Here is a 19,263-nt window from a genome sequence, read left to right as displayed (position 1 = left end):
TTTATATACATAATGTGGGCAAAACCATGGCAACAAATCAAAAGTACCTACCTTTCTATATCTTCTGATTCATCCTGAACTGATGGTGTTATACTCTGAAAGAAAAATTATAATCAATATACCTATAAACAGCATAATAAATGAAGAAAAAAAAGAAAGAAAGAAATCTGTATTTCCAGATATAACCAGTTTCTCCTCTTTTTCATCACTGATGATATTGGGATTTGCAATCTCTCTTTTATGAAAAACCAAATGTTATTAAAAGATATAGAGCTAAAAGCAAGAATTCCTCAAGGTGACTGATGCTCTAGTGTGTGAAAATAATGACAGGAATTCAAGATGACACCAGTTATTCTATTTAAATGCCAAATGTTGAAACCATCTCTGCTATTCTTTAGTGATAAGCTTTTCCAACTATCTGCTTTGTCAGCCATATTGGATACAAGTTTGATACCATTTTTATTTACGACAAATCAGATGCCTTTACAAGGCTTGTGAAAACCCCATGCCATTCGCGAGAATATGTTGCAAGATTTTTTTATGTTCATTTTCACAGCTTTATTGAATATCTGCAGGCACCAGTTTTGGTGAGAACCCAATGTAAATATAGACCATTAATTCAGGAGGAGTAGGGACAAGATTTTCAAGATTGATACCACTGTGGGCGTATTGGACATCAGGTCAGCACCATTTTCATTCAGGACAAACTAGACCTTGGGATAAATGTGTGTTATGTATATTTGATTTACTTGTATCTGATTTAATATATATTTATTTCAATTTAATTGTCTGTCAGTTTTAAATTTTTTATTTTTCATTACATGATATTGTAATGTAAATTTATTCACTAGAGATGATACTTCTTTTCAGAAAATAGTTTGACCTTGACTGTTAGTTTATAAACACCAGGTGTTGATCCAAATCCTGACCTTGTTTCAAAATTTGTAGCAACCATTGTAAACAAGTTCCATTTTATTTTAAAATGATTGGTTGTTTTTGAGGTCATGATGGGACTTTGCCTTTAAGATGCAAAAAAAAATATAAACATCTTAAGAGTAAAATGATTGGTTTTCATCAGGGTCACACTGGGTAAATAACAAGTACTTGCTTCTATACCCTTCAAGAAGATGATCATGTGACTGCTTGTTTACGTTTTAGAAAGACCATATAAACCATGTTTTGGAGAATTAATCTCATTAGAAGCTGGGCTGTTAAACTGTAAGTTGTATGTTGTGCTGTTTGGAGTTATTTCAAATTACTTGGTTTGGAGTTATTTCAAATTACTTGAATTCAAAAGGATTAATTCTGTTATTTTTCTGGAAATTATGTGTGCTCCCATAATATTGTGGAACAAGAACAGTTTTTTATAAAAATTTATTCAGCTATCAGAAACCGGAGTGATAATTCCTTGTTTTTACAAGGAACTGTAGACTTCAACACTACAGACTGCACCATACGTCATCGTCTTCCATCTTGGATTCTTCATCAGGATTCGAATGTGAAATCAGTAGAACATTTTGTTATTAGGACTACTAAAATTTTATTCTGGGATTATTTTTGGATTTGAGTCTATAAAAACATAAGTTCATATTTTTTCATTTTTACAGAATTATTATAGGGAAATAAATTATTGTATTTTTTCAAAGTTGGTTGTTTTCACTCTTTCTTGTGTTACTGTTTATTCAAGCCTAAACAAGTGACATAGGATGTGAATGTAAAGTTTCATGACAATCCTCCATGTAATTTATAAGGAATAATAATAACATTCATGTGTTAATGGATAGCAAGGCAATAAACAACAGGCCATTCTGTTAGCTCTTCTGGCTGGTGGTTGTTATGAGTTACATGCCATTTTTCAACACCTAATGGCAGTACATGGCAGCCAATATATTTAGTGAAGGAAGAATGAGGGAAAACTCAGGGTAGAACCACCCTGCCCACAGGATGCTACTGGCAAGCTTTCTCACATATCCATGTTGGCCATGCCCAGGACTAAAACCTACACAGACAGATGAGTGTATGTGCATGTGCATTTTGAATTTTTATCATACCTATAACAATTTTTCCATCATATCACTACAATGTCTGCTATGTGGCAGTTTATAGTGCTCTAGCACTGGGGGAATCATGCTGCATGATGTCCCACCCAGTCACATTATCCTGATATTAGGACAACCAGTCCTAACCCTAACCTCTTAATGCTGAGTGTCTAGTGAGGCAACTGTTTTCCATTTTTATAAGTCTTTGGTATGACTTGGCTGGGGTTCATACCAGCAAACTCCCACATCCCAGAATTCAACATAAAGTACCCTTTCCTATCTGGGATAAATGAATTCAATATAAAGAAGCCATTCCTATCTGGGATACCTAAATTCAATATACAGCAGCACTTCCTATCTGGGATACCCGAATTCAATATGCAGTGGTCCAGACAAAACCATTCAGATAAAGCTGTATAGATATGCATAAATGTGAAGTATTTGATTTAAATGATGCTTACTGGGGGTGAGTCCCCTGGTCCCAGAACCATGACACAGATCTTAAGGTAACCCTTGGCACCAGCCATTATGTCCTCGGGATCACTTAGCAACAGCCATTTGTTTATTTGTGCATGGTTAGGCTCCACATAAACCATTCCAATGTCCATCTGCACGAGAAAAGAGATATGTTAAACATGTCAATACACAGTAAAAAAGTTCATGAATTTGTGTGAAGTTACAACACACCAGAGTTTTAAACAGGCAAACAGTAAAGGATAAAGATATCTTTTGTTTTACAAACTACTGTAAAAAGGGGCAATTTTGTAACTGATAATGTGATGACTTCCTTTCACAATTTGTTCAAATAATCAAATTTTGTAATTCTGTGTTCATGACTTTAGTGGTTTTTAGGGACCATGTACATATCCACTGTGTAATGAAGTTAACCATAATGCAAGAGATAAATCCTGATACCCAAACACCTGAAAACAAAATGATGGGACAACAATAAGAATTCCGATATTTTTTTTAAAAAATGTGAAAGTAGGCTAATGAATTGAATCATGCCTAAATTTTGCTTTTAAATGACAGAATCAAGCAGTCAAGCAATTTGCATTTAACTGTTCATTTAAAGTGTGGGGAAAAAAATAACCTGTATAACTTATAAAATTGGGTTGAGAATATCTATATTATAAATAAGGTTTTTTTTTACTTTCATTCTAGCAAAGGTACAATTCATTGTATATTTGTTACCAGTTCTGTTATTAATAACAGTTCATCAAGGCTGAAGTTCTATGTTACTTTCATCAACTTGCAGAAAGCATCTGACATGGTCTGTTCCAATGATTCTTAATTTGGAATACATTGCCAATAACCAGTGTAAATATGAAATAAGTTTAGATGCTTTGAAGAATTTATTAGAAAGTCAACTGGTGTGTCAGCTACTATAGTTTTCACTAATTTCCATGGGGTAACATTTTTCATGGATTTTATTTGTTTCTCCAAATCATGAATTTAAAGATGCAATGAAAAATTTGCCTCTTACTGAAATATTAGCCGCATGTGAAGAAGAAGTCCCCCACCCATTTTCTTACTGAAACATTAATCATTTATGATGAAGAAATCCCCCACACCCATTTTCTTACTGAAGCATTAGCCACATATGAAGAAATCCCCAACCCATTTAAATCCAGAACTCATTTTCTCGCTGAAACATTCATAGTGATCATAAAACGATATTTAATGAATCAACTTTATTACTATAATCTCATAATAAAATTTTAGCTTTTTTATGTGCTTGTTTGATTTTAACCCTTTAAAAAAAAGAATTATAAAACATTTTATATAGTTTCAACATGCAAGATGGCAGTATCCAGTGGTTGTAATATCCATACTTCCTTAAAATTAAATTCTGTGAGATAAACACAAGTATTACTGAAAATGAAAGAATCATAAATGATGCTAGTATATGAAAATGAGATTTTATACTTATATTCAAACTGAATCTTCATTCAACTCAAACTATTGTAGAAAAATATGTATCTTCCTGAAGGCTTGTTTTATGTTGGGAATATATGTTAATAAAGAGCTTTTCCTAATGAAGTTGTTCCTTTATTTGTATAAATTACCTTTACGTTCAAGATAGCCAACTTCTGAAAGATTGTTAACATCATTACTTCAGTGTATTACATCACTGCTTTTGTTGTTGATAATTCACAACAAAACAAGTTTCCTTTTTTAATAAAAACTAGGGATATTCTTTTTGTGAAACAGCTGTCAATGTCACAACTCAAGTCTTATTTATTATCCTATTAATAAAATTCTGATAGTGTGATTTCGCTGCAAGTAACAGTGAAACTTTTCTCATCCCTGAGAAAATTTCTGAGTGCCAATTCAGGAATTTTAATTTCACTACAAACTCTGGAACCTGAATTTCCATAATGATCCATATATGTGAAACAAAACTCTTTGTTCACCAAGTAATCATTTCAACGGGTTACCTTGCTATCTCTGTTCACATCAGTTTTTAATTATATTACTTACATGCTATTTTTTATAACAGTGTTCAGTTGAACAACAACTGAAATATTGTTGACACACAACTGCTGGCTCTTATGCATGCATTTTAACTTTTCTTTTATTCCACCTCTTTTATCTCATTTGATACAAAAGACATAGTGAACATGATAATACAAAGCAGATCAGAGTTTAATCGAGTGTAATAATAATTATATAACAAATACTTCTGCAAGTCATATATCAAAACCCTGTCAGCATTTAATAAGGTTCTCATGGAAATGATCACAGACATAGCCATGGCAGTAGACTGACACTTTTATGGTTGAATACAAGCTGGCGTATTGCATATATTATAATTACAGTAAAACTTGTGTATATTTTTAATTTATATTATGTGCTTAAATTTTGCCCATGATTGTAAGTTGTTAAAATGTTTATGCAGCAAGAGTTCAATATCAGTTTTGTTTACAGGTAGACTATCTTTTTCCATTGGAAATCATCACATTCTATTAAGATATAGGTCATGTGCAACTGTGCATAAATAGGGAATTGGCAAATAAATAATTCATTCCTGTTTTAGGTCAGTCTTTCAAATATAATTCAAGAGAAGAAAGATTCAATAGAAATACTAAAGTGCTCATTGACATTTTGGATTTATTTTGGAATATTGTGATTCAAAGACATTCTGGTCTGCATCATTGTGTAATATCAGGACATTCAAGACTATTGGAATTCATTTCAAGCATTCTATATTTTTGTACATCGATTATTTGGGATTTAATTCACAATACAACATAATTCTCTTTAATCTTCACTTTTTATTATATATAAATAAATTGTTTGTTGCTTTTTGTCATGTTTACCCCGACTCAGTTTGAAACATGTATAATCAAGGTAATTCTGACAGGTCATTGTTTGATGTCGAACATTGCCGAAGGCTAGCACTAATCCGTTACGTAAGATTGTTGTGGCTAGAATCGAAGGACTGGACATCGGAGTTGCGAAGTCACAGACAGCCAGTTATCACCTAGGTGTCGAAATGTTTCCAAGATCAAAAGAAATTGCCGGAAGAAGTGGGAGTGTCCTAATTTCTTTCCCCTGCAAACAGACAGACAGGTTGAACTGGCCGCTAAGACGATTGGACAGGGGCACAGCGCCACCCAATCAGAATCGAGATGGGGGGAAGACCTTGATTTGGGTAGAATGATATCCCTGCGTTTTCCGGCAAAAGTTAGTTCGCTGAGAGAAATTACCCCGAGAAGAGGTTAGCGTAACTCCGAATAGCCATTCGTTATTGGCGGAAAATCTTAGAGCAGGAAATTCTAAGTACAGAAAGCTTCAAAAGGTCAGTAGATATTTGTTCGGTCTTTGTGGAATGCGACTGCATTTTAACTGTAGGTCGTATGTATACTTTATTAGTACTAGAATCGTAGTATGAAGAATTACTTTGTTTTGTTAATATGTTTGCATATTTTGAAGAAATGAGTTGATATTTGTAAAGAATTATATAGCTTGCCAGCCGTCGTAAGAGTTAATATTGTAATTTACTATGTGGGTATTTTATAGTAGACTAACACATATGTTCATATGATTATAGATTTTGCCATTGTTGAATATTTGTAATGTACAGACATGCGTCTGATTTTGTCAGATTGTAGTACGATGAGATTAAATATATATGTGTATATACTGACGTGACGCAATGTATTGATGTCTGTATAACAATTAGCTGATACTGTGTTATTACGCCATTGTTTACCCTGCAAGAAGTGTGTGGGAATTTCGATGTGTATGCATGCGTGGCCGAAACAGTGACAGCTATCTGATGGTTAATTGTCGTTATAGTGTGAGGTGAGGTTCGATAAAACATTTGTTAACGCCTTGTGGTTTTTCACAGGAAGCTTTGAGGGACAGACCAGTTAAAGTTTGGTCCCGTCGTCTCGGATAGAGAGACGGAGGAAAGGAGGGAAGGAGAAGAGGGTGGAGTCTGGGAGCGGAATTGGAGGAGGAGATAATAGAGAGGGAAAGGAGAAGTTGAAGTCTGGAGCGAAGCTGGAGGAGATAGTAGAGAGGAAACAGAGACAAAGAAGGAGTTAGAGGAACGGAAAGAAGGAAGAATCAGCGGGAAGAAATAGATGAGTAGATGCAAAGGACAGGGGGAAAATCAAACTCACACTGTAAATCACGTAATGAATTAGGCTGTCACTTGGTCGAGGGAAAGACAAGTGATTGGAAGTTATCGTTTTAAATTATCACATTTATTAAATTGTTATTGATTGAATTTCATCTTCGTGTTCTCTATAATTTAACCGTCGGCATTGCTGACTGGGGGCTCAGAGCTGTAAATCTACATCATCACTAATTTAACTGTCTAACCTAACGAGCCAGGGTGGAACTTTCAATTTAATTTAATTAAATTATATTGGGAGAACCCCACCCCAATACGACAGAACGTCACACTTTTACTTAAACTGATGGTTTTGCTTCTTTCCGTTACATATTTTGTGTGTGATTTTGATTTTTAACGTAGCTTTAACTATTTTTCAGTCATATCGCTACGATGTCTGCAGTGTGGCAGGCTATAGTGATGTCTAGCACTGGGGCATCATGCTGCAGACATGTAGGATGATGTCCCACCCAGTCACATTATCCTGACACCAGGCTGACCAGTCCTAATACTAGCCACTTAAAGCTGAGCACCTAGAGAGGCAGCTGTTGGTACCATCTTTATGAGTCTTTGGTATGTCTCAGCTGGGGTTCAAACCACCGACCTCCAGCTCTTAACCACATAGCCACAGAAGCAGTCATTACATATTTTAACACTGAGAGTCATAACAAGCCAAAATAACAACAAAAACTATAACACGAATTTCATTTGAAAAAACTTATTTGTTATTTATTTATTAAAGTGTTGCCACCAGTAGGCATTCTCGAGGGAGTTGCATAGCTGCTATGGTATATATAACGATGTTAGTGTGGCATCATTTTTTTAGGAACAAGTAAACATTATTTAAGAAGTCTTTTGGTTAAAAACCCATGTCATTATGATCATCCATTCAGAGGATATGGTAACAAGATCTTTTAAAACACTTGTCATTGCAGCTATATTGAATGCACGACTGGCAACAGTTTCATTTAGGATCAGCTAGGCATCATAAGATATATACTGGTGAAAACCCCATGTTCATATAGCTATCCATTTGGAGAGAAGTGGTGATACAAATATTTTCAAGATATGACATTCCATTCAGGAGGACTAGCACTAACCAGATTCACAGGATGGCTGGTGTACTGGCCATATTGGACATCAGATCAGCACCATTTTCAATAAGACCAACTAGATATCACAAAACGTCTTCTGGTGAAAAGCCCATGTCAATATGGCTTTCTGTTCAAGTAGAATTGAGATAACAAAATCAACGTGGTGGCCATACTGGATGTTAGCTCAATAACATTTTTGTTTCAGACCAACTAAAAATCATAAGTGTTTAGTGAAACCCGTTAATATGACCATCCATTCAAGAGAAGTTGTGATAACAAGATTTTCAAGAAGGCTACCTTGGTGCTTTTTTGTCCATATTGGATGTCATATTGATACTATTGTCATTTACAACCAACTCAACAGCACAAGTCTTCAGTGAGAACCTAAGATTTTCAAGATGATCACTGTGGCAGCCATATTGAGTGTCCAAGCAGCACCATTGTCATTTAGGACCAACAAGACCATGAGATAAATGTATGTGTAAGGTTTCAAGGCAATCCTCCAACTAGTTTAGGAATAGAAGCAATAATAAACTTGTGTTAAGCAATGGAGAGATGACAGATGACAACAGATAGAAAACTGACAGCAAACCATCCCATTTGATATTATGGTATATGACCACTAATTACCTTAAAAGATCCTATAAGAGCATCAGATCTCATTCTTTTGGAATGCAAAACCTGAAAAATGAGGAAAAATACATACAAGCCACAAAACAAATTTTACATACAAATCAAATTCAATTTCATTATTCCTATAAGACAGATTATGAACCCTAACTGTCAAATAAATATGAGCATTAACATGTACTCATGTTTTCTTACTTGAACAAAACATAGTAACAATTGATTGACACGTATGCGTGTTTTCTTACATGAACAATACACAGTAACAAGTGAAACTATTGCCATAACATACCACCTCATTGTAATTAGACATGTTGTTCGGCAAACTGTTTATGAAGTATTACATACATTACATCTGGTATTATTATATCACTGATTTAAAAATAAAAAGAGAACAAAAAGACTGACAGATTATTCGGTGCACAGTCTATTAATGACATATTCATTCTGCATCAGAAATTAAGACATAAAACCTGAAAACGACTGCTGAATCTAGTGGGTAAGAAATTATGGACAGTAGCATATGAACCACATTTGCTAAAAAAATATTTTGAATAATGTCAAGTAGACTATTAAAATTCTGAAGATCTAAATGCAGAAAGTTAACTAATTTAATAAAAAATATTCTATTTCAAGTATTCACTTACTGTAAATTCCAGCATCTCATCCATTAGTTCAGCTGGAGAGGCATGAAAGTTGAAGAAAAATGTTTCATTCCAGAATGGCGAGTTGGTAGACTTTTTTACACGAGTCTGTTTTGTCTGGTTCCAGCATGTTATTTTACAAACAGGCTGAATATTGGACCCCTGGAGTTGGCGTGCTTCCAAAATCTTCACTCTGATCTGAAATATTTTTTCAGGCAATAAATTTAAGGTCAATATTATAGTGGTGAAAACATCAACCAACTTCTGTAGTTGATGAAAATAATAACAGAAGAAAGCAACTGTTATGTTTATTTCAACTGCATCAAATGCTCCCTTGTAACCCTGAACTCTTTCATCTATTGATGAGTGGCGAAACTTCTATATAATTGAGAAATATTATGTACAATTAATCCATTCCAAAACAAAACCGATTTTTCACTAATGTTATGAACAACTAATTAATGCCTAAACAAACAGAGCTATCACAAAATGTTACTGATACCTCTCGACTAAAACATACACTAATGGCCACAATTGTAATTCAATGTCACAAAGACTACTGCATTTGTGAAGCACTGACTGAATAATTAAGTATATAGGCAAACAAATATGCTTCTAGATTAACTAGAATTTTTTTTGCATATAAAAAAGAAAACAACAGCAGATTTGTAAACCTGGAAATCTTGTGGTTTTGATGACAATTTTGCTCTAAACCTCCGAGTAGATCTCTTTTTTCTCTTCTTTGGCTTGGGTACTGGTTGTCCAGTAGCTGGATCAATCACTGGGGGTCCTGTATCAGCTTCCTCTTCTCCCTCATCTTCCTCCTCCCCCTCCCCCTCTTGTTCTCCCCCACCAACATCCTGGCTGACCTCCTGACCAACTTGTCCTCCTACAACTTAAACAATGTACATTAAGTTTCAGTGCAAACACCTTAAAACACATTTCACTGGAGCAATAAATGTGGCCATATTATAGGAGTGGTCACTTTAAAATCTATACTCCAACAAGGCCTTGCCATAATAATGCATATTATACAGAGACACACAAAAACATCATATTTATTGATATGAAATCATATTTGAATTTTTCTTTCATCATATTATGAACAAGAACTAAACAAGAAAAACACCAATGACAATAAAACCAAACTGAGAAGAAGAAAAAAACAGAAAAACTGTCAATGGCAGTACAGCCAGACTGAAAAACCACCTATGACAGCATACCTATACTGAAAAATCACCAATGGCAGAAAAACTGATCGAAAAACCAACAATGGCAGTACAGATGGACTGGAAAATCACCAACAGCAGTATAAACAGACTGAGAAAAAATAAAAAAGGGACTGCCCTCAATTGGCTGAAAAGAATTTCCTGGCATTCAAAACAAGAGCATTTCTTAATTTTAACTACAGTCAAACCCGGTTATCTCGATTACGTCGGGGGTGTAAAAAAATCGTCGACATAACCGGGTCCCGAGATATCCGGGTTCATAAAAACCGGTAATTTTAAAAATGTCCTTGAGCATTACTCCTGTCTCTTGCTGGTGTTTACTGGAATCCCCTCCCACTGCATGTTACAATAAAATAAACAAAACGCTTAATTGATAATAAAATGAAATGAACTAACCTGGTGTTGTTATCATTTATTCCTTTTTTATCATCATAAGTAATTTATTAAAGAAAAAATATATCTATGAACTCCTTATATCACATGTAGCGTATGCATCCATTACTGTAGTGTGCATCACTTATGTCAGATAACACACGACGCATTTTTATAATTGATGTGAATATTGAAAAACAAATCATGTTTGGTTGTACTCAGAGGTTTGAATATGTTATCAGATTGAAAAATGGATCAAAGAAAATCACAAACGAGAGAGTGAGAGAGAAACATCCACCGATTGCTTTCAGGCACCCGCCATTCACGCATAACGTGGTGTTAGGTGCAAAATAACCAAGATTGTATTATATCCAGGTTAATATATGACAGTATCTCGCAGATAAAGATCAATAAATGTTTTTGAAAATACATGTACATGTACATGTACATTGACTGTGAATGCAAATGAGGAAAAGCGATCCTATAAACCAACTCTGCTAGACGCCATCATGTATGCCCGTGCAGCTTGGAACAGTGTATCGCCGAAAACCATTCAAAACTGCTGGTTCCATTGTATTTTTCCGGAAATTTCTGATGAAGAATTTCACCAGCAGTGTTTAATTGCACAAGAAATTAAAGAGCCTCAATCAGAAATAGGTCTTGAAGCGATGGCTGATGAGATTGCGGACTCCATAGGCATTGCTCGGGATGAATTTTCTAATTATGTTCACGTGGATGATGATGCCAATGCCTATGGTGAACTTACTGATGAGGAAATAATCCAATCGGTGACAACGAAGCAGATACAATCATGCAAGCAAGATGATGATGATGATGATGATGATCAGCCTATCACTATCCCAAGCTACAGTGAAATGGCTGAATGCATTAAAAAAATGAAATTGTTTGTGGCAAGTGTCGACAGTGCCGAGCATATGTATGAAAACATAAGTGCTTTTGAATCGTTCGTTACAGATCAGCACCGGAGTAAACAAAAGCAGACTGATATTACTTCATATTTTCTACAAATCGATCGCTTTTGCTGACTATTTCTTGTACAATTTCTGTGAGATTGACGTTAAAAAGTTGCATTTCGTCGAATTAAGCGGGTCCACATGTTACTTCGGACCGAAACTTATGCCCGACATAACCGGGTTATCGACTTAACAGAGGTCGAGATAAGCGGGTAAAAAATAGCATAACAAAGAAGAATTTTTTCGGGACCAGACCAAAACACTCGACATAAGCAGGTTGTCGAGATAACCAAGGTCGAGATAAGTGGGTTTGACTGTACATAGTATTGAAACAATCTTTGATATTCTTCAGTGATAAAAAGATTTTCAAATCAGCTGCAACTGTGGACATATTGGATGTCAGCTTGGTGCCATTTTCATTTAGGAACAACAATGCATCAAAAGAAGTCTTTTGGTGGAAACCCCATGTCGATATGACCTTCAATTATGAAGAAACAATGATATTAAGATTTTTAATATGGATGCCATGCTGGCCATATTCAATATCCACTTTGCACCACTTCTATTTTAAGTACTAACCAGACATTTGGTGAAAGCACAATGTCAATATAACCAGTCATCTAGCAGTTGTTGTAATAACAATATTAGTGTGTGTGTGACTTGGATGTTTAACACAGCTTTTCAAATTTTTCAGTCATATCACTATGATGTCTGCAGTGTGGCAGTTTATAGTGAGCACTGGGGCATCATGCCGCAGACATGTAGTATCATGTCCCACCCAGTCACATTATCTTTACACCTGGCCAACCTGTCCTAACACTAATCTCTTAATGCTGAACACCTAGCGAGGCAGCTGTAAGAACAGTTTTTCTATGTCTTTGGTATGACTCAACCCAGGTTCGAACCCGTGACCTCCTGCATCCGAGGCAGACACTCTAACCACTAGGCCACTGGAGCAGTCAATAACAAGATTTATAAAATGGCCATTGTGACAGTCATATAAGAAGTCAGATTGACACCATTTTCATTTATAACCAACTGAGAAGTCTTTTATAAACCCCATGCTCACATGACCATTCATTCCAGAGAAAAAATGAAAGCAAGATTTTTAAAATGGACATATTTTTGTATAGGGTTAATGATATTTCAAGAAAAAAGTGGGGAGGGGTGGGTTTCTTTCAATGTTGATATGGCAATCAAGTTAGGAGAAGCAGCTATTACAAGAGGTTTCTAATTTGGGTAAGTCATATTGGCTTGAATCTCATTTAGGACTAACTAATATAGTAAGAAGTGAGGAGACAATTTTTAACATGGCCATTGTAAACCATTTTCATTTAAGACCAACTATGCATCATAAGAATTGCTTTGGTGAAAACCCCTTATCAATATTGCATTCCATTCAGGAGGCATAGCTATATAAAAAATGTACGAGAGCTGCTAAACTGCGTGTTGATGTTAAACATAAAAATGGATGGACATATTGATGGACACAAACTGTATGCACTATTCCTTCGCAATGCAACAAAACTTAACCAAATTTCATTGGATTCATTACTGTACCAACATTATAAAAGGGTCAGTGGTATTCTTGAGGGTTTTTGTATTGTAAATAAAGTAAAACTGTATTATGGTCCCTGTATGGTTGTACAAACAAAAGTCCCTCAAAAAGAGTGATGCTTTTATAAAAATAAAACCCCTTTTTTCTGGTCATCTTAATACAACAAAAATTTTTTGGTCCAAACAATGTTTCAGTTTTGGTATGCATTTTATTGGCCATCAAGACAAATAAAATGAAAACTTGATAAGAAACATGTCTACAGCAGTTCTGCCAGTAAATGTCATAATATTTAGATATGATTTTTACCAGAAGTGATGTAACTATTAAATCTAACAGTCATGCATTCAATGTGACAGTCTTAAATTCAAAGTGAATGTTACATTCAATGTGAGTCTTGCATTTAATGTAACAGTCTTATATTCATTGTGAAAGTCTTAATCTGGAACTGAAATAAAAGTGGAGTAATCAAAGTTTTCTATAAACTGTCACAACTGCACATACCTGGAGCCGCTGCTGTTGTGGTTGCCTGTTGCTGGGCTTGAATAGCTCCTGGGGGTGGGATATAGATTATTTTCAATTTAATCTTGCACTGTAAAAAAAGGAAAGTAAAATTACATGGTATTCAAACATTCCTGTCAATCAGTTAATGCTGAATACAATACTATAATCTGGACACCACTCTTGGTCCCTTTCAATTTTGGGGGTGTATGTAATAGATGCATCTTACAATTTTAAAATTGGAGGGCTTACCGGTTTTCATTAATAAAAATTTTGACTTTTGACTTGCAGGTAAAATATTTTTAGTTTATTTTAATATTCTATTTTCTACAAACTGAAGATTTAACAACTGTCTACTGCACTGTGATATTTTCTTTTCTAAAAGCAACTTCTAAATAATCAACTTCCCAGCACTATATCTAATAACGCAGATTTAAATCATAATTCCACATCATAATGGATCATGATCACAAAAAGTTATAACTATCAGTAATCAAATGTATCAAAAATATTTGTCAATGAGGGTAAGAAAAATACCAGTAGCATCCCATGGGTTGGTGGTTCCTACCAGGTCCCCCCTCCCCCAAAGCAAGTTCTTCCTCCACTAGTTATACTGGCTGCCTATCTTGCACTGAGAAATGGCATTACCCAAAATAACAACAACAACATAAATACACTGTCGGCACACTTAGTATCTTGTCAATAAATTCATTAATACATCGTGAGCCTGGTTATTATCTGGCAAGAGGCCAGTTAATACATGGTTAGCTTGGTCAGTATCTGGCAACAGGTCATTTAATACACAAATAGCTAGGTTAATATCTGGCAAGAGATCAATTAATATATGGCTAGCCTAGACAGTATCTGGCAACATGTCAGTTAATACATAGGTTAGTATCTGGCAATAGGTCAATTAATACATGGTTAAGCTGGTCAGTATCGGGCAACAGGTCATTTAATACATGGATAGCTAGGTTAGTATCTAGCAATATGTCAATTAATATATGGTTAGCCTGGTCAGTATCTGGCAACAGGTCATTTAATACATGGATAGCTAGGTTAGTATCTGACAATAAGTCAATACATGGCTAGCCTGGTCAGTATCTGGCAATAGGTCATTTAATACATGGATAGCTAGGTTAGTATCTGGCAAGTAGGTTAATTAATACATGGTTAGCCTGGTCAGTATCTGGCAAACGGTCATTTAATACACGGAAAGCAATGTCAGTATCTGGCAATAGGTCAATTAACAAATGGTTAACCTGGTCAGTATCTTGCAACAGGTCAATTAATACATGGACAGCAAGGTTAGTAATCTGGCAATAGCTCAATCAATATATCCTGGTTATTATTAAGTGAAACCACATTATTTTAATCAGTTAAACAAACTATGAATGCAAGGAAGTAATTATGGGGCCCCCATAGGGATCAGCATAAAACTTTTTTGTTAGTGTTTTTACCAGGGGTAGAGGACGGCCATTTGCATCACTGAGGTTGGTCTCCACTGGTTTTTCTCCTCCCCTCACTAGGTCTGCAAGGGATATTTTTGTTGTACCCAGTAATCTGAAATATAAGATTGCACCTCTGTAACATCTGACACTGAACGTTTTAATAATTAGGGCTTTTGGGGCAATTTTTTGTGGCTGTTGTTCTCAACAATCAATTCTGACAGACATGTATCTGACAGAATGCAAATAACACTCTCATGGAAATACATCTCAGACTACAAATAAAATCTGATGGACATGCATTTTTATCCATCGGACTGCCAATAAACAAGCTTTTGCTAAGGAGTTCTTTCAAACATATATATGAACAACAACAAAGTTTAATTTATATTGCATAGCAAGGTGCTATTAATATTTTATTCAGTGTTTAAGGTGGAGAATGTAACATTCAGTAACTTTCTAATTAAGCCTACTAATCAACATCAACTGGAAGTTGCTCTCTTTCCAGAGAATAAATGGACTCATAAAACTAACAGGAACAAGAAAACTGGAGCTTCATGTGCCTCATGATCTGCCAAAATTATGCTGAAGCCAATATGATTTCTCAATAGCAAAGAGCACATCTAGATTACTAGAGTGATATATATACCAAATTTCATGGATATACTAGTGTGATTTATATAACAGCTTGTCTTAGGGGATGTACTAGCATGACCTATATACAAAGTGTCAAAGGGATTAACTAGCATGATATGTACTAAGTGTCATAGGGATTAACTAACATGATGTATGTACCAAGTGTCCTAGTGATATAGTACTCGCACACTCACGCAATTGTTTGTACCCCCCTACCAATTCAAAAATGAAAAGCATCAAGGATGTAAAAAAATTCACAAAACAGTCATTTCATTCATCAATTTATAATTTCTAACTTGACTTTTGCCTGACTAATCTGAAATTCTCAATGTAAACAAGCAGAGAGACTGCTCACTGTCCTTTTCTGGTTTTTAGAACAGTCTACTTCAGTAAAAACTGTCGTCTATGTCTAATATTCGCAATGTTTTAATATTTTGAAATTAAAATAAAGAAATAAACAGGAGAATTTCTTGTATACACGTGTTGAAAGAGATGTACATATAACTCCAAAACATATGGAATTATTGTGATTAAAGACAGTGAACTATATCGCATCTGTTGTTTGAAAACAGACTCACCAATGCAAATATGGTGACCAAACTACTAACAGAACACTCGTTTGATTCAAAATGCCAACAGGTTGACAGTGTTTAGAACCCCATGGTGACAATCAGGTCAGAAATTATAAATGACCAAGTTTTGTACATCTTTTATATCCTTGATGCCATGTTTTCTTCAAATTGGTAGGGGGAACAAACAAACAAGAAAGTCTGTGAACATGATAGTGTGATGTTATATACAGATGTCATAGGGACATACTAATGTAATGTATATATCAGATGTCACAGGAATATAATCGTGTGATGTAAATACCAAATATCATAGGGATATACTAGTGTGATATATATATTTATATATATTTATTATTCAAGTGTGACTTATTATCCAGTGGCACTGGGATATAGTAGTATGATCTATATACCAAATGACATGGATACATGAATATACATGTACTAGTATGATTTTTTACCACATGGCATATGGAGATACTTAGTGTGATTTATACACCAAATGGCATAGAGATATACAAGTGTGACCTATATACAAGGTGCCATAGGAACGTAAACATGAACTAGTGTGATGTATGTACCAAGTGTCATATGAATAGATGGATGGAGACAAATGGATGAAAACATTTGGAACTGAAGAAAATTGTGTGAACAACAAATGGCATATGTACATGTATTGTCTAATGTGTGTTCCAAATTTCAGAGACATAAAAAGGTTTTGGAGTTCTACCTCAGAAACTAAATGGTTCATGGATGGAAAGACAGATAGAACAAAATGGTTCATGGATGAAGGGAAGGAAATTGCCAGACTAGACAATATCAGCTTCTGAAAGAGCAATGAATGAATTACCAAATATATACAATGTAACACTTATTTGATAGGTGCACATCTGAAGTAAGGCCAAGCTGTATACCGTATAACACAAATTACACATATCAATCATACAACAAAATAAAGAGAATTAAAAGGTTTTTAACAACACTTAATGTATAAAAGGTCTTCTTTATTACATAGCCATTATAACCAGTGAGGGAAACGTGGGAAATTGTTCCTTAAAAATCTAACCATATGCAAACTATGAAACTCTATTCCTTCCTCAATGCGTGAACTGGTTTATAACACATACTTTTGGACTAGCTGACAAATATTTAAAAGTACATGTGAGGTGAGAAACAACTGTCAGTCCAAGACAGCCTGACTTGACAAGGGAGACAACTCCTACAACCGTCTTACGAACTGGCTTCAGGTAAATTCCCAATATGCAGTGAACCAGGCAGCCAAGCCAGTTGAACTATAAATAATAACACCAAATGTATGACACAAATTACAGGTTACCATCCAACATCTGACACCATATAAAATGTTTCTGTATGTGATGTAAGTTTGTAGCATGTTTATCAGTAGTTACTATAAACAAATTATACAATGCAGGACTTTATGCAATGATTAAGGACATTTATGACTATCTACTGAAAAGAATAGGGATTAATTGGGTGAATAAGGTACATAATATATACAGCTAAAAGAGATTAAAAGTCCAGTTTAAAACTGCTGACTAAGAACTTGTGTACTAAAACAACATAATACAGACTACCAAGTCTCAAACCCAAACTGACAATTATAATATTAACATTTTTTTATGAAAAGAGTTGCATGTCGTAATGTTAAGAGTTATTTAAAATATAAAAATATAATGCATAAAGGAGAGTTAAAGTTGGTTGGTTGGTTGTTATGGGCTGAATACCATTTTTCAGTGTATGATAGGCTACACATGATAGCTAGTATATTTGGTAGAAGAAGAACTTGGGAAAAACCCTGGGAAGAACCACCAACCCATAGGAAGCTACTGGGAAGTTTTCTCACATAACCACACTGGCCAAGCCTGAGACTCAAACTCCTTTTGGACAGAGATGAAATGTTAATGATCTGTAAAGGCAAGTGCCCTAGACCACTCAGCCACCTGGAGCTTGAGTTCAATCTATTTCTAACATCCAAATTTTGATACTGATACAAAGATGCAGTACAATGAATACAAATTATTAAAATACATCACAATTCAAAGTGACATTTCCACAATCTCTCCCAAATTCATTTGTAAATTTTTCCCATTTCGAATGGGAATGGTCTACAAAACTGAGGTACAGAGGAGAAAGCATTTAATATATGAAGCTAGACCAACTCAGCTAGAAACCAAAACCAGAACTCATGAATATGTGTGTGGACAGAATACAGCTGACTAAACTTTACATAATTTATGTGTGCTTCGCAAAGCCCCCACACCCACCCCTTCAATTTGCTCCTTCAGGCCATAAGCTGTTTTGGGAAACCAAGTTAGAAGAAGATGGGTGTTCAGGGGCCATGGCTTCTCTAAATGATGATGTTGTTTGAAATGTAAATCCTTTAAGGAGTGACTGAGTAATGTAAACCATTAGATTATTTGCACATCTAACCTCTGTCCCAAAAATTTATAGTTTTGGCTTCTTTCAGTCAGTGGTTCTTCCTGAGGTCATCCTGGATTCTTTCTTCACCAAATATACTGGCTGCCATGTATCATGAGCTAAAAAAGGGCATTAAACCCCACAAAACCAAAAACCACCTCCTTAAAGGACTCGTCAATATAAGAAATATCCTACAAAAAGAAATCAAGTTGACTGACAAGGGCCTTAACTCTTACTCTATGAAACACTGTTCTAATCAAATTGTATCATAAATTGTTGTATGGTTATTGAGTTATTTTAGTTATAAGAAACATTCTATGTGAAGATACAAAATTAACTGTCAAGGACCATAAGTCAATCTAAAATTGAGCTGATTAGGCAAATCCCATAAAAAGCAAGCCTAGGTCAATGAGACATATTTCATACCATATTGCACCAGAAAATGCAGCATGGTTCTTGTACTGTGACAAGTGCAAGCAAATCCCATGCTAAAGACATGGGGTTAATTA

General features: G+C 35.0%; 1 protein-coding gene across 9 annotated transcripts in view; it reads right to left on the bottom strand.

Annotated features, from left to right (window-relative positions):
* LOC149795016 (myoferlin-like) overlaps window positions 1–19,263 on the bottom strand; it is a 220,311-nt gene that overhangs the window by 154,724 nt on the left and 46,324 nt on the right. For 8 of the 9 annotated variants that reach the window (XM_089964682.1, XM_089964681.1, XM_089964684.1 and 5 more), the window contains exons 4-10: window positions 15,123–15,225; window positions 13,666–13,753; window positions 9,706–9,926; window positions 9,035–9,229; window positions 8,391–8,441; window positions 2,501–2,647; window positions 52–95 (exon numbers count right to left, since the gene is read on the bottom strand). In XM_089964682.1, coding sequence (XP_089820808.1) covers window positions 52–95; window positions 2,501–2,647; window positions 8,391–8,441; window positions 9,035–9,229; window positions 9,706–9,926; window positions 13,666–13,753; window positions 15,123–15,225 — 849 coding nt within the window. The remainder of the gene's footprint in view (window positions 1–51; window positions 96–2,500; window positions 2,648–8,390; window positions 8,442–9,034; window positions 9,230–9,705; window positions 9,927–13,665; window positions 13,754–15,122; window positions 15,226–19,263) is intronic. The other variant, XM_089964683.1, reaches the window with a different exon arrangement.

Source organism: Sinohyriopsis cumingii, chromosome 7 (assembly GCF_028554795.1).
Source record: "Sinohyriopsis cumingii isolate HCF-2022 chromosome 7, ASM2855479v2, whole genome shotgun sequence".
Lineage (NCBI taxonomy): Eukaryota > Metazoa > Mollusca > Bivalvia > Unionida > Unionidae > Sinohyriopsis > Sinohyriopsis cumingii.
This window is presented reverse-complemented; position numbering and strand designations above follow the sequence as displayed.